This window comes from Myotis lucifugus, unplaced genomic scaffold (assembly GCF_000147115.1).
Source record: "Myotis lucifugus unplaced genomic scaffold, Myoluc2.0 scaffold_61, whole genome shotgun sequence".
NCBI lineage: Eukaryota > Metazoa > Chordata > Mammalia > Chiroptera > Vespertilionidae > Myotis > Myotis lucifugus.
In genome coordinates this window covers 4,070,281-4,085,365 of record NW_005871109.1, presented here as the reverse complement: position 1 = coordinate 4,085,365, position 15,085 = coordinate 4,070,281, and the positions used below count along the sequence as shown (strand labels likewise).

The 15,085-nt window shown below is 34.5% G+C and overlaps 1 protein-coding gene across 1 annotated transcript in view; it reads right to left on the bottom strand.

The window, feature by feature from the left end:
- Nucleotides 1-15,085, bottom strand: part of SBF2 (SET binding factor 2) — a 313,800-nt gene that overhangs the window by 147,647 nt on the left and 151,068 nt on the right. The window contains exons 7-13 of the mRNA XM_023754547.1: nt 13,997-14,129; nt 12,676-12,784; nt 11,170-11,283; nt 9,962-10,039; nt 8,701-8,814; nt 7,428-7,556; nt 4,205-4,303 (exon numbers count right to left, since the gene is read on the bottom strand). Of these exons, the coding sequence (XP_023610315.1) occupies nt 4,205-4,303; nt 7,428-7,556; nt 8,701-8,814; nt 9,962-10,039; nt 11,170-11,283; nt 12,676-12,784; nt 13,997-14,129 (776 nt within the window). The remainder of the gene's footprint in view (nt 1-4,204; nt 4,304-7,427; nt 7,557-8,700; nt 8,815-9,961; nt 10,040-11,169; nt 11,284-12,675; nt 12,785-13,996; nt 14,130-15,085) is intronic.

Sequence of the window (15,085 nt, the reverse complement as noted above, 5' to 3'; positions counted from 1 at the left end):
AATAAAAAGGAATTAACAACAGATTTAAGTAGTGACATGGGTGAATCTAAAATGCATTATGCTAAGGGAAAGAAATCAAACTCAAAAAACTACATAATGACATTATGGAAGAGGAAAAAGTACACAGAGAGAAAACATATCAGTTGCCAAGAGTTTGGGGTGGTGGGAGAACATGACTATAAGGGCACATTAGGGAAATTTTGGGAGTAAAATAAATAGTCTATGTTCTCACTGTGGTGGTGGTGGTGGTTGTATACTTCACTCATTTGTCAAAACCCATAGAACAGTACATTTAAAAAGGTCAAATTTTACTATGATGAGAATTTATCATTGTAAAGCTGACTTAAAAATGCACAAACAAACCAGACAGGATGGGGGAAAGAGTATGATTTTTATGCTTTGGGTTGGGACCCTCATTTTCTCATAATAATCTAAACAAGTTGTTTATGTTTTGATTCTTTAAGAATAAGATGATCACAAGGTTTTACTTCATTCCTATAGCAACAACAAAAAAATCCCTTTATGCACAATTAGCAGAGAGTACAGATAGCATCCATGTAGACTAAATTTGCCTGCTAGTGAAAATTAACTTTCTGCAGAAATATGAAGGGTGTAGATCTTACATGATTTACAATGGCTATTCCTATAGTTGGGATTTGTTCTCCTGTTAGGATTTAAAAACCTATTTGTTTCCATTTTGGGCAATGAAATACTGGTAAAGGACAAATAAAAATCTCCTATTATTTTATAAGGAAGTCCAAGTGCTCTCATTTACCCCTTTACTTTTAAGAAAACTGTCAGACAAATTATACCATCTAGCTAATATTTATGTACTACTGCAGATGCAAAACAAGTTAAAAAAAACTGCACTATATAAAACAGTAAAACACTATTCAACTAATTACTCGATGCCGTGAAATGGAGGTTTTATAAAGTTCTTGTCCTGGCCTATTTTAAAATTCTCATTTTGTGTGCAGTTAGTGGTCCTTTATGAGTGTATATCAAGAATCATAGGGATAGAGCGGTAAGTAACTAGATGTGCTGTCATTCAGACATTGACGATTCTGAAAGCCAAGGTGGGTGGACCCAGTATTGTCAACTGGGCAAGGAAAGAAAAGCTGTAAAAATGTATAGCCAGTAATCTTCATGGTATAAACCTTATTAATGCTTACCCAATTTGTCTGTAATGGAGTTATTCCTTTTCTTCCCCTTCATTCCACTTTCCCATTCCCCCCCCCTCCACCAGTCACCAAATACATTTTTTAATTATTTAGGGAGCTCCAGAAAGTCAAATAGCAGCTAAACCCAGTTACAACTCACCCTACTCACATTTGCTCACATTCCTACAATTCATTCCTACTCACTAAGAAGCAATATAAAGGAGTGGCAAGAAGAAACTGAAAAATTAAGGTCCATTTTTGAGGTATTTCAAAGGGAAGTAAAGGAGAGACGCTAGATACACATATCAAACCTCAGTGCAATAAAGTATTTACAAACATCAGAATGGAACCACCAGGTCCCGATTATAACCCAATAATAAGAAAACAGTCAAATTATATGACTGGCTCTTGCTTACCAGAGGGAATTCTAGAAATGTGATTTAAAAAAGAACACTGACTAGTTAAAAATGGAAACATCTGGATGATTTCCCTTGCATTAAAACCATCCTTCCTCCCTCCCCTCAACTTCCTGCATGACTATCGTGCTCTGCTTTCTAACTTTGTCAAGTATTTACTTCAGGAATGTTGGGATCATCAAGGATTTTAAATTCTTAAAACTAGAAAGAGTTATAGAAAGTCTGATGACAATCTATTGGGATATTCTCAAATTCTCACTCATCATGTATCCTCCTCTCAAGGATATTAGGGGAATCATGTACCTAGAAAATGCTGGCAATAGTAGGTGCTGAATAAATACATACTGAATGAATGGAATTAATGAAATGAAATGAAATAGAATTGGATTGTGGGAGGAAAGAAGCCCAATAAGTGCTCAAGAAATGTAGAGTTCATTTGAAGGGCGATTCCACACAGTCCCTGGTGATGACCTCTTTAACAGTGTTAAAGGACAGGGGTTGTTCATGCTTTGCATTCACCTTTAAGAATATATAAGTAGTAGATCTTTTACTGCAGTTTTCTTTTTTGTGTTGGCTTAGTGTTAGCTATGTATCACAAAATTTAAGGTCTAGAATGGCAAGAAAAAATTTATTTCATTTCTGCACTAATGTGGCTTGGTATATTCCCTAACGTGCATTGTGTACTCAGTCTTGTAACAGGACAAACGTGTGTCAGACCCCCAGCTCTGGTCACTTACTGGCTATAAAATGTTGCAGTTCTGGAATAGGTTTGCAACGATCTAAGAAATAAACATTCAGTATTAAAGGAATCAGTCCCAGAGTATTAAACACTGACTCCCAGTTAATGTTTTTTTACTTTTTGAAATATATCAATAAATCACTCCAAGTGGGCAAGGAAAAAAGCTTTCTAATATTCAGTTTCCTCACTTATCAACATCAATATCACTATTTATCTCACAGGATACAGGGTAACTTCCAAGATCGTATGAGAAAGTACGTTAAAGTGCTTTATAAAGAACAAACTATAAAATCAGCCATTGGAAATACCACATTTTTTCCAGTTGAAGATGAGCCAGCCTAATGGAGTGAACGAACATCAACTTAGGAATTGGATAGATAATAATTCCTGAATTTAAAATCTGGATTCAATTACTTAATAGCCATTTACAATCCTGAGCCAATTATTCCCAGTAAATGGGGGTAATGACACCTATATCTTACATAACTGATATGAGGGTTAGAGATGATATACTATGTGCTTAATCCCATTCTTGGCATGTTGCTTTAAACACTATTTATTATTACAATAAGCCAATAGAACTGTCTCATGTGTTCATGCTATACATTAGTTGTACACAGCCATCATAAATGGCAAAGACCAGCACAGAACACAAGTTTTCCTTCTGACAGAATTTTCCCCAAGTTCTAGTATACTAATCAAGAAATAGATTTATTACAGTATTGGACAGTTATATGTGGAATGTAGGGTATCCACCCAAAGGATACATTTTAAAGTAACTTCAGAAATAAAATTTATAAATAATTGAATAAAGAAACACAATTTGGTTCTCAGATTTTGAAGGGATGTGACTAATAATGATCCAACATCCAAAAAGGTGAACCTATGCAAATAATTAAGTTAAACAATACCAGGATATGGGTCCCACGTCCTTCTTACCTATTCTCCTGAAAAATATTTCCACCTTAGCTAGTTTGGCTCAGTGGATAGAGTGTCGGCCTGTGGACTGAAGGGTCCCGAGTTGGGGGCTTGATCCCCAGTGTGGGGTGTGCAGGAGGCAGCTGATCAACGATTCTCTCTCATCATTGATGTTTCTATCTCTCTCCCTCTCCCTTCCTCTCTGGGAAAAAAAAGAAAGATGGAAAAATACTTCCCTCAACTTTCCCCTTACTTTCCTTTTTTTTAGTAAAAGGATTTGATTCTGTAAAAGCTTTATAAGCAGAGGAAGGAGTTGTAATAATTAGCCATTTTTCCACATGCACATAACCACCTGTCATGTTAGGTTATCTTCTTTCTTGGTATCCAAATTATTATTTCACACGTTACCAATGTCAAATATCAATCTTTTACACTTATTGCACTTCTGTTATATGGAGAATATTTTCACCCTTGAGTTTTTATAGTTGGTGACTGGACAATCTGCTGTCTTTTAGCATTTCACGCCCTGTCTGTTCAAAACAATTCAACTCAAATCATTTTCCTGATCCAGTGGACCCTCACTATTAAGCTAAAGCAGAGGACATGGGGCAGTTGTGTCTGAGGTAGTTTTGGTCTCCAGTGGGTATATTATTTATGTCTTAAATTGCCCAAATTTACTCTTATGAAGATAGAAACCTAAATGAAAATCACAATGAGGGCAAATGACAAATGGAAAATTGTAACTAAGAAGTTTTTATAATGCAATAATTGACAGGAAAATCATTTTTAAAAAAAGATCTATTTTGATGCACAGTAGCAACCGTAATATCTTATTAACTTATCGTCCCAAAGGTCTGAAGTTAGAACAAGAATAGTATCACTGGAAAGATGAAGCTTTTCAGTTTCTCAAACAAAATACTTAATTAGCACTTTTAAAATTAATGACTGTCTAAATAAATATACTTACTTACATTTTTGAACAGTTGCTCAGCAAGTTCTCTGACATGCTTTATCATCTTCAGTGGGTTATTTTCTTCAACTTTAATTCGCTCTACTTCAAAAGCTACCAGCTTAAAAAAAGAATGAAATGGCAAAACATCAATTCTAAGATATGCTGAATTAGAAAATTGTGTGATAATTTCATACAACTAGCAAACCAAGAAGCATCCAAAATATATACTATTACTAAAATAATATTTTAGATTTTTGCTGAGCTTCACCTCTATTCTAGATGCATGGAGTCTATCCAGTCATTGGATGTCCAGTGGTCTCTCCCTGATGATTTAGGGCCCTATTTCCTCTTGGAAAAGTCATTTCTGGAACTCAGAGACCCTTTCATTCTCCAGGCCTCACTTAGATATTTCTCACTTTGAGAAGTGTGGCTGTTCAGAAAGTCACCAAACATGTCCCTAACTCACAAAACACGAACCAAATGTCAGGTCACTCAGATGCTGGTTCCAGCTCTGCTGACAGTGAAATTTAGAAAAAGTCACTAAAACTCCTAAGCTCCAGTTTCTTCATCTCTAATGTAAGATGTAAGAACAAGAGGATCTTTAGGCTCCTTCCAGTTCTTAAATTATATAAACTCTAATCCATGTCCCTACTAAAGAAATAGCTGGGAGAACTGGGAGAGTGTGTATATTTGGAGTAGAGGGGAAGAGTACTGACAGGAAAAAAATGTGTGAGGAGGAGAGGGTAGATCAGCCGTGGGCAAACTACGGCCCGCGGGCCGGATTCGGCCCGTTTGAAATGAATAAAACTTAAAAAAAAAAAAAAAAAAAAGACCGTACCCTTTTATGTAATGATGTTTACTTTGAATTTATATTAGTTCACACAAACACTCCATCCATGCTTTTGTTCCGGCCCTCCGGTCCAGTTTAAGAACCCATTGTGGCCCTCGAGTCAAAAAGTTTGCCCACCGCTGGGGTAGATGGATGAATTTTTTAAAAAGGGTATAAGATATTTTCTTCTAGGAACTAATAGATTTACTGGAATAGACAGACATATAAAGCCATGACTTCACCTATTCTAGGCCAGGATTCAGAAAGACTGTCAAACCATGGCAAACACTTTTCTTTCTAACAGGCCTATTTGATGGAGTGTGGGGATAAGCTGCTTCTCAAAGCTTCATAATCCTGTCATGTGGTAGGCTGCCCAGGCTAAATGAGAACAAGGATCCCTTTCCTAGAAGCACACAACACTTTCCTACAAAAACACATTCTAATGCAAACCAACTAAGTGGCTAAAGGCGCTAGGCAAGAAATTACTTAGGACTGATGTCTCATTGCTTTTAAGCACTTGACAAGTATACACATATGAACTATTTTTCAAGTAACATCAACAAGATGCCAAAAATCATCACTGCTGGCAGAACCTAGAACAAGATGAACATTAAGAGACGCAATAGGAATCTTGGACAAGGTCCTTGACTTATCATTGTTTCTAATCTAATGTTTCTAACCTAAAGGATATAAAAGCACATAATAAAAGATAAGCTGCCAGATGAAGTTAGAGATACAAAATAAAGCTCAATGCAGACTAGTAGACTTCCAATGTACTTTGGGGAGGTGGTGAGATAAGAGCAAAGTATGAAGAATGGACGGTCATGGTCAGACTGAAAGGTAGAGGGAGGGCACTCCAGGCAAGCAAAAGACGTATAAAAATAGAGGCTGTAGCAAGCAAGTTTTTAAAAAGTAATTAATATGAATTATTAGTTGTGATGAAACTGCCAGAGGGGAGAATTTGGATAGAAAAGAAAGGGGGTATATAAACAAATATTATTATTTAAAATGCTTCAGAGACTAATAAAATGGAAGAGCTAGAAAAGAGTATGAAGAGCATCCAATTTAACCCCAAAAACATTATGTCTCAATTACTTAGGATCTAAAGCAGCAGTTCCCAACCTGTGGGTCGCGACCATCGGAAAACACATATAGCATATCAGATATTTACATTACGATTCATAACAGTAGCAAAATTACAGTTATGAAGTAGCAACGAAAATAATTTTATGGTTGGGGGTTACCACAACATGAGGAACTGTATTAAAGGGTCATGGCATTAGGAAGGTTGAGAACCACTGATCTAAAGGCTGATATATGTTAATATTAGATAACCAATGATCAATCATATTTAATGTTGGTATTAGAGAATTAGTGGTCAATAACTGTAAGAAATAATTGTCCACCTCAGGGCAATTGCTCCTAAATCCTCATATGATTTTTTTTTTACTATTAATTAAAGCATTTGGTGCAATTCTCCATACTCAGAATTAAAACATGTGCCTCTTTTTTCAATTTCACCTGTGACTACTTAATTATCTCTATGTAATAAAAACAAAAGATTCTTCTCTGAACCAAGGATCTTTAAGACCATGAATCCTACCTTCTCTACATAAAATAAAACCAGCAACTCCAAAATGTGACCACTATTACTATTCTCCACGATCTTGGGTGCTAGGAGTGTTTTCTTTTACAGACTTCAAGGAACTTTACATTTATTGGTTCAGATACAGTGCTCTTTCAGAAACTGGAATGGGAGTAACTTCCCTCATTCTATCCACGAGAATGGGCTTCTATGAAAATAGTTAAATGGTAAATGGAAAGATGCATTAAAATAAGAGAAATCACAATGAACACAAAATAGCATCTGTTCTAACTTTCCTTTTCTATGGCCAATTCCTTGATAAAGACTTAAATCTGTCTTTCATATATTTAATATCTCCCAAGGGAGCTATCACGGATATCAGTAAGAATGCTATTAAGCTAAATTATGTCTCTAGGACACTGATGGACAATATATAACTGCTTAAAGTCACATATCTACTCATAAAACTTTGACTTTTTCTCTATGAAACCAATAAAGGAATTGTGTTATTGCCTTAAAAAATAAATGTTCTACTTACACAATCACTGTCAATTTTTTCAAAAAGATTTTAATCAACAATTTAAAATTAAGTTGTTCAAGATTTTATGTAAGTCTGAGATATCCCATAGTTGTATTTTTTCTAATTGTTCTAATCCACATATTAAATACCAAGATCTGATAAGCATAATAGTAATAATATTTGGATTATTTGATATTTAATGTATAACATAGTGATAATTTTGATTAAAAGTTTAAAATACTACTTCTCTACTTTGTACCAGCTTAATTTTGTCTATAAATAATGTATTCATTTGATAAAAACTGTACCTCATCAAAGAGATCACAGGATCTATAGGGAGGGCCTCTTTCTGAAACAAAACCTGCAAACGCCATTCCATTGAGAACTTTAGTGAGGAAATCATTTTCAACCAAACCACGCTGCCCCAAAAAAGCTGTCTGTAAAGAAAGAAAATGTGAAATGAATAATTTATCACTCAATAATGAATGGATGGTGAAAATAAAATATAATCTATCTATATATATAAAAGCCTAAGTTATTGTTGACCATTCGACCGGTAGCTCGGTAGCTATGACATGCAATGACCATGAGGGGGCAGACGATCTGACCAGTAGAGGAGGGAGCCCGATTCCTCGCGGATTTGGCCATGGGTTAGGTTGCTGCTGGGGCATTGTTGGCCCCGAATCTGCTTCACCCATACCCCGGACCCAGAGAGGAGGGAGCCTGATTCCTCGCAGAATTTGCTGTGGGTTAGGATGCTGCTGGGGGGAGGGTGGGAAGAGATTAACCAAAGATCTTATATGCATACTAGAGGCCCAGTGCACAGATTCGTGCACCAGTGGGGTTCCTCAGCCTGGCCTGTGGGGATCAGGCCGAAACCGGCCTGGTGCATGGATTTGTGCATTGGTGGGGTTCCTCAGCCTGGCCTGTGGGGATCGGGCTGAAACTGGCTCTCTGACATCCCCACAGGGGTCCTGGATTGCGAGAGGACGCAGGCCAGGCTAAGGGACCCACGAATCCGTGTACCGGGGCTCTAGTAGAAAGATAAAGCTTGAATAAGTGTCTTCATGCAAAAATGTGTTATTATAAATTATAGTTCTCTTAAAAAGGTTTTTGATACCTGAGATACTACAGGTATTGAAAAGAATAAAAATGAATCTGTCTGTAAAGCAGGAGGAGAAATCAAAAATTAACACTCAATTTTAAGAGAAAACCAATTTAAAGTTAACATTACACTCTGAATGAAAACATATTAGTTCCATAGTATTATTAAAAATTATCAATACAGTGAACAGATGACGTGTTGTAGAATTGTGCACCTGAATAGATTCTATTTTGTACTAGCCCAATTTTGTCTGTAAATAATGCATTCATTTGATAAAAACTATACCTCGTCAAAGAATTATCACCCCAATAAATTCAATAAAAAGGAAAAAAATCATCATCTAACCACATAGATATTTTAAATAACCCCATTTGATAAATTAAGGGGAAAATCCATGGCCAGAAAAGGACAACCAAGTTGTTTTATCTAATTGGAGTCTACATTTTGGACAGATTCCATATAGTTCTGTACCTTACCTTGTGAAAATGTATCACTGGTTCTGCATGAATTCTTATAAGCTGTAGGCATGATCTATATCCTTGGAAAAGTTGTGCAAATAATCTAAGAAAAACTGCACGTACTTCTTTATCCTGAAAATATAAGAAGAAACATGTTAGGTAATTGAGTTTCTTAAAAAATAAAATGAATTATCACAAAATCAAAAGTTGTAAAGAAGTTGAGGGATTATTAAATAAATCTGTATGTCTGTGCTTTCTACACGTCAGTCTCATTTGAGGCAATCCTGAGTGATTGGCATCTAGTCTGTTCCACTGTTGGCAGCATAGGCTGTTCAATAGTTCTTTTTAAAACTGAACCAAACAAAACTTGCTTCTAGTACATTCAATTTTCCTATCAGAAAAAACACAAGTCACAGTCTCCCCTTTCACCATGCTAAAGAAGGGCATATTTCCCAAGTCATTTGCTTTTTATAGCCACCAAAAGAATATCACAAATACAAAGAAAAAAATCAAAAAGACTTTTTAAAGCTTATAAAAATTCTTCCAAAATTTATCCAACTTATAAAAATGTATTCTCATATTAATAAGGTCTGACTTCAACTCTGTTTTAATAATTCAGGCTTTTATATAAATCATAGTTTTAGAATTGGGAGGAAACTTACACATTTATTTAGTCAACCCTTATTTAATTAATGAGGAAATAGTCAAGAATGCTTAAGGAACTTGTCAAAGGTGTCTAGCTCTATGAAGCTCGTTGATTGGCCACAAAGCTCATCTCTAAGAGTTGCACTGAGCAAAATTAAAAAGGGATCTCTGTTACTACTCACCCTTTTATGGCTTCTAGTTGGAACTATTTTCATCTACTCACTTCTCAAACTTGATTCTCTCCTATTATCAACAATACTGTTTCAATTTTTTGTAAGTTTCCCTCTCCCCACTTTTTTTTATCCTTGCCTGACCTTTTTAATTTGCTGCTTGACACAATTTTCCAGGCTATAGCCTCGGTTCTGATTTTTTGTCTGTTACTTATTATGCTTCCTCAGGACAACAGTTTTAGCCCTTCTCCCCACTGGTCAGTGTGCTACCCTGTGACTCCTCTTTGAGCAGTACATGAGGTGAGTCAGTAGCAATTCTCTTGATTTCTAATTTGGTGCACTGTTTACTAGGCTGTCCACCTAACTCTCATTTTTACTAGGTTGTCCATGTAATTCAGCTTCTTTAACAATCATACAAATAAAAGTACAGTTCTCTTTAAAAGCATAAAACTTAAACTTCTTACCAGCATTTTTGAGTGCGATAAAGCTGTTCGTGGAGGGGGGAAAGCATGATCTGCCACTTCCAAATCTGGGTGTAGAATCTAAAGCAAAGAAGTTTTGTTATACAGAAGATCTTAATGTCAATAAAACCTATTATTTAATCTACTTGGAACATCATATGAAAAAGTGTCAGAATATGAATTACAATATATTTTTTCCATGAACTACAATGTATTTAGCTGAGGTAGTTCTGCATATATTATTGCGAAATGATCTCCAAGAGAAAATATTTAATGAAAACCCAAGTTCTAGATAAATTCACATATGTAAGCCTATATATGTACATGCATTGATGTACAGATAAATGAAAATGCAAGGTTCTGAAAGAATATACACTAAGCTATAAAATAGTAGTTACCTCTGGGAAGGGAATAGTCTACCGCAGAGCTATTTGGCCATATAGTTGAAAATTTTAAACAAGCATTTATTTTTATGTTTTTTAGTATAATTAAAAATTAATTAATTAACTGAAATATTGAGGGGATTATGAAGGCTTTAGTTCTAGTAATGGCTTAAAATGCAGAATTTCTAAGTTTCAATTTTCTGATGATGCACCAATGGGCATCTAAAAATGTTGTCAGTAAAATAAAATACTGTGCTTTACAAATCAAATAAGGTAAAATAACTACAAAAAATTAAATTCATTTCAATGAGAACCATCCAGGCCATAGATTTCTTAAAACTTCACTACACAGAATGCTGGACATTTAATCTATCTATAAGTAACATCTTCCTGTAGTAACTTGAAAACATTGGCAAAACAACATCCCACTGTTTTGCAAGTAGCACACCTATCATGGAGGAATGAGATGTCACTAGGAGGTTGGAGGAGAAGGAAAAAGTGCTGACTTCTAATGGAGGGTTAGGGGAATCAGTGACTTCAAGGCAGAGTCTAGTCTTGTTTTCACATGTGTGTTTCCAATACCTACGACAGTATTCAGTACTAAGTAAATACGCTGAGTGAAAGAATGAATGTACAACAAATATTCAGTTAGAATTCAAAGTATATTCTTTAGATAATATTTAGTAAAGACTCCTAAATACTCCATGAGACTATATTCATGTTTTAAGACCTTTTTAAAAAGTAATTGCACTGCTCATTATATTTAATTATAATTATCTTAGTTTAGATTTAAATCAAGAAAAAAATTCTATTTAAAAAATGGCATACCAAAGAAAGAGCTGCTTGAGTCTGATGTAGAAGTGGTTCCGGGAGGGAAGAGAGGTGAATACATTCAGGAATTTTAATAGTTCCTCCATCCAAATCTGCTATGATTACATCTAACTGAAAGAGATAAAAATTAATATAATTAATACAATATATTTGTTGTTGAGCAAATTAATTTAATCTTCACTAATTCAAAATGAGAAGAACCAGGTGTGGAAGAGCTTCCTTTTTTTATTTTGGTTAATCCTCACCCAAGGATATTTTATCTATTGATTTCTAGAGAGAGTGGAAGGGAGGGAGGGAGAAAGAGAGAGAATCATAGATGTGAGAGAGACACATCAATTGGTTGCCTCCCACACTGGGGCCTAGGATTGACCGGCAATCCAGGTACGTGCCCTTGATAAGGAATTGAACCCGAGACCATCTGGTGCACGGGCTGACACTCCACCACTGAGCCACACCGGCCAGGGCTGGAAGAGCCTCTTGACTGTCCATAGTAAAAGAACGCTGGGTTCATGGCTTCTGAGCTTCTGTCTACACTACAGTAGTCCCCCCTTATCTGTGGTTGTGCTTTCTGAGGTCTAGGCTACCTTCAGTCAAATGGTCTGAAAATATTAAAAGGAAAATTCCAGAAATAAACAATTCGTAAGTTTTAAATGCATGCCATTATGAACAGTGTATTGAAATCTTAGGCTAGCCCACTGTCCTGCCTGGGACATGAATCATCCCTTCGTGTAGCAGTCAGGTAATGCATGTTTTAAAAATCGTTATAGCACACTGGTTAAAAATCATTGATGTGGAGTATTACTTTTCTTCTTTGGTATTTCTTTCTATTCACATGGCATGAGAAGTAGAATAATTTTTTTTCCTCACCCAAGGATACACTTTTTATTGATTTTAGAGAGAGGGAATGGAAGGAAGAGAGAAAAAAAAACACATCAATGCGAGAAACATATATCTTCAGCCTCCCCTACGTGCCCTGACCTTTTGGTATATGGGATAACGCTCCAACCAACTGAGCCATTCTGGCCAAGGCAAGAAATAGAATAATTTGGTGGGGCTCATACTGAACCTGCATTCCACTAAAATCCTTCACTCTTTTACAAATAATTTTTGCTTTTTAGTTATCCACCATTCAGCATTAATACAGGCCTAATTTCAAAATATGAATAAATTAAAGTACTCATAACAAAAGTATAAATAGAATGCTATATAGATTACTTTATCTTCCTTTCCTATAGACAGGATGAAGAATACAGGAAGATAAACTTAATATGCCACAGGAGAGGGCATTTGAAAATATTAATGAATTCATTTTGTAAATCTCTCATATTTGCTATAGAAAAATTAGTATGTTTAGGTTTTTTAATGATGCTTTCTTCCAGCCAATCTTTTCTATAGGGAATGCAATAGAGCTGAAAATAGTAATAAGTTGAAATGTTATAAAACTCAAGGTATTAAGATAAACCTCTGGCCTCAACAACTGGCAATTTAAAGTTAAATACTTACAAGTTCATGGACATCAGTTTTAAAGATGGAATGTACTCCAATAATGAATGGTGTTGGTGAACTTAGAACTTCTAGTAGCTGAGCTGGGAGGATGGGAATATAAGGGTAACTGGAAATAATGAAAATATATGTGAGATATATTTGTTTTTCCATAATATAAACATTTTTCTTTCATCTTTATGCTATGAATTTTTTTAAGATTATCTATGTTTTGAAATTATCAATAATATTTTCATGGTTATTACTATTTAATTTTCAAAAGGACAGACTTAAAAAAAATCTTCATGTGAAAGATACAAGCAGCTATAATAAGATCTAAATAAGTGGAATCCAGGGCAGCTTCCTTATCCTTCACCCCTCCTAGACAAGCAGTCTCTTTGGGTGTTTAATCTGGCTTCAAAGCATTTTTCCTTACATGGAAATATAACATCAGAGAGTAATACTGACTCCCTGATGGGCCCTCCCCATCAACACTGGTGATTTGTCTACATAAAACAATCAAATTCCATTTTTCTATACTTGACTTTGCAGTCAATAAGAGTGGTAAAGTACAAAAAGTAAGGCTATCTAAGGGTTAAGAAAAGCACATAGGTAAATTTTTTTAAAGTTTTAAAATAAAATCTGTAGTCTACTTTTTTTCTAGTTTGTATGAACTTAAGTTTCCTAGATGTTATGAATATTAAATCAATAAAATAATATATTAGAATAAAATATTCTGCTTATAGCACTATCAGGCATCACTGTTTAAACTATTTTATTTTTTACTTTTTATCATCGAAAAATTTTAACATACCCCTCAGAAAACAGAAAGAAAATAAAACAAAGCCTCATATATCCAACCCGGATATGACAATTACTAATGCACAATATTTCTACCTACTTTTGTTCTCTTCCCTACTGTATTATTTGAAGCAAATCCAGATATTTTATCATTATATACAAATACTTTAGTAGGGATCTAAAAAAGATAAGGGTTCTTTTTTTTAATAGAACGATAATACCAATATACCCCTAAAATTAATGATTCTTTAATATTAAAAAAAATCACAGCACTGACTTAATTTTATCACCAACCATATTCAAAGAGAAATAAATGCTACTGATAATACTATTCAAATTAATTAATTTTTCACTAAATTAATCAACACTCAGTAACGAACGGCTTGCAAAAGTTCCAAATTCTAGGCTAGATTTCAATCAGAATCATGACTTTGTAAAGTACAACCTTATAGTTCAAACTATTGCGCCATGACGTTTTGACTAATCGTTAATAATTAATGCATAATTTGAGAATAATAAAAGTACACGTAAAAAAGCTCACCTATATTTAAGAGGAAACATTAAAGACTCCAGGGCTCTGCACGCATCATTGAGTCTCTGGAAACTTGAGGAATGGAAGAGAACCTTATTTTCCGTGAGGACTGCACAAAAGAGGCTGAGGACATTTTGAATTCCTGAAAAACACAAGAGTAAATGTTTACCAAATGCACTGAATTTTATATGTGTTGCCAACAAACACAGACTTAGAATGACATGGAATGAAAAAGCCAATATTTTTTAAATCTCTGAAGAAAAATATTTGGTTAAACTATAAATTCCATACAACTTATGGGATTTGTTTTCCCAAACTTTGTCTTTACTCTTCAAATCAGTTTAACACTAATTGAACATAGTTTGGAAACATACTATTACCTTCTTTTCAACTAAATCTCCAAGGTCTGTATTTAAATTCCTATTTTAGACACTGCCATTGCTCTAATAACTTTTTCCCTCTTTAAAGAGCATTTGTCTAATGTTAATATAACCACACCAGCTTTGCTGTTGAAATTTTCCTGGCATATCTTTTTCCATATTTTATTTTAACCTTCTACTTCTTGTAAATAGCATATAGTTGAAATTTTTTAAAAGTCGAGTCTGACAATCTTTGTCTTTTAACCAGACCATTTAGTCAACCTACACTTATTATGATTATTTCTATATAAATATACATAGTATCTTATATATTTATTTGTTCTACCTCTTTTTCCCCCCTTTCTTTATAATTTCTATTTATCTTGGATCTTCTTTTATCCCTTTACCAGTGTGGAATTTATAAGCTGGTTCCTTTATTATATTTTTAGTGGCAACTCTAGAAAATATGGCATGCATACTTATCAAGTTCAAGTTAAATAGTATATCATTTCTTATTTTCTCTTTTATTATGAATCATCTTTTTAAATATCTGTTCAACCTTAATTACATGGACCCACTAAATTAAGAGACCCCATTAGTTTTCTCAAGGTAAAATACTTTCTGTATTTCCCTTAACCAATGTGACACATGCAGATTTCTTCATGGCCCATTATTATTTGCTATACTCTTTTCTTTTTTTTTTTTTTTAATATATTTTATTGATTTTTTACAGAGAGGA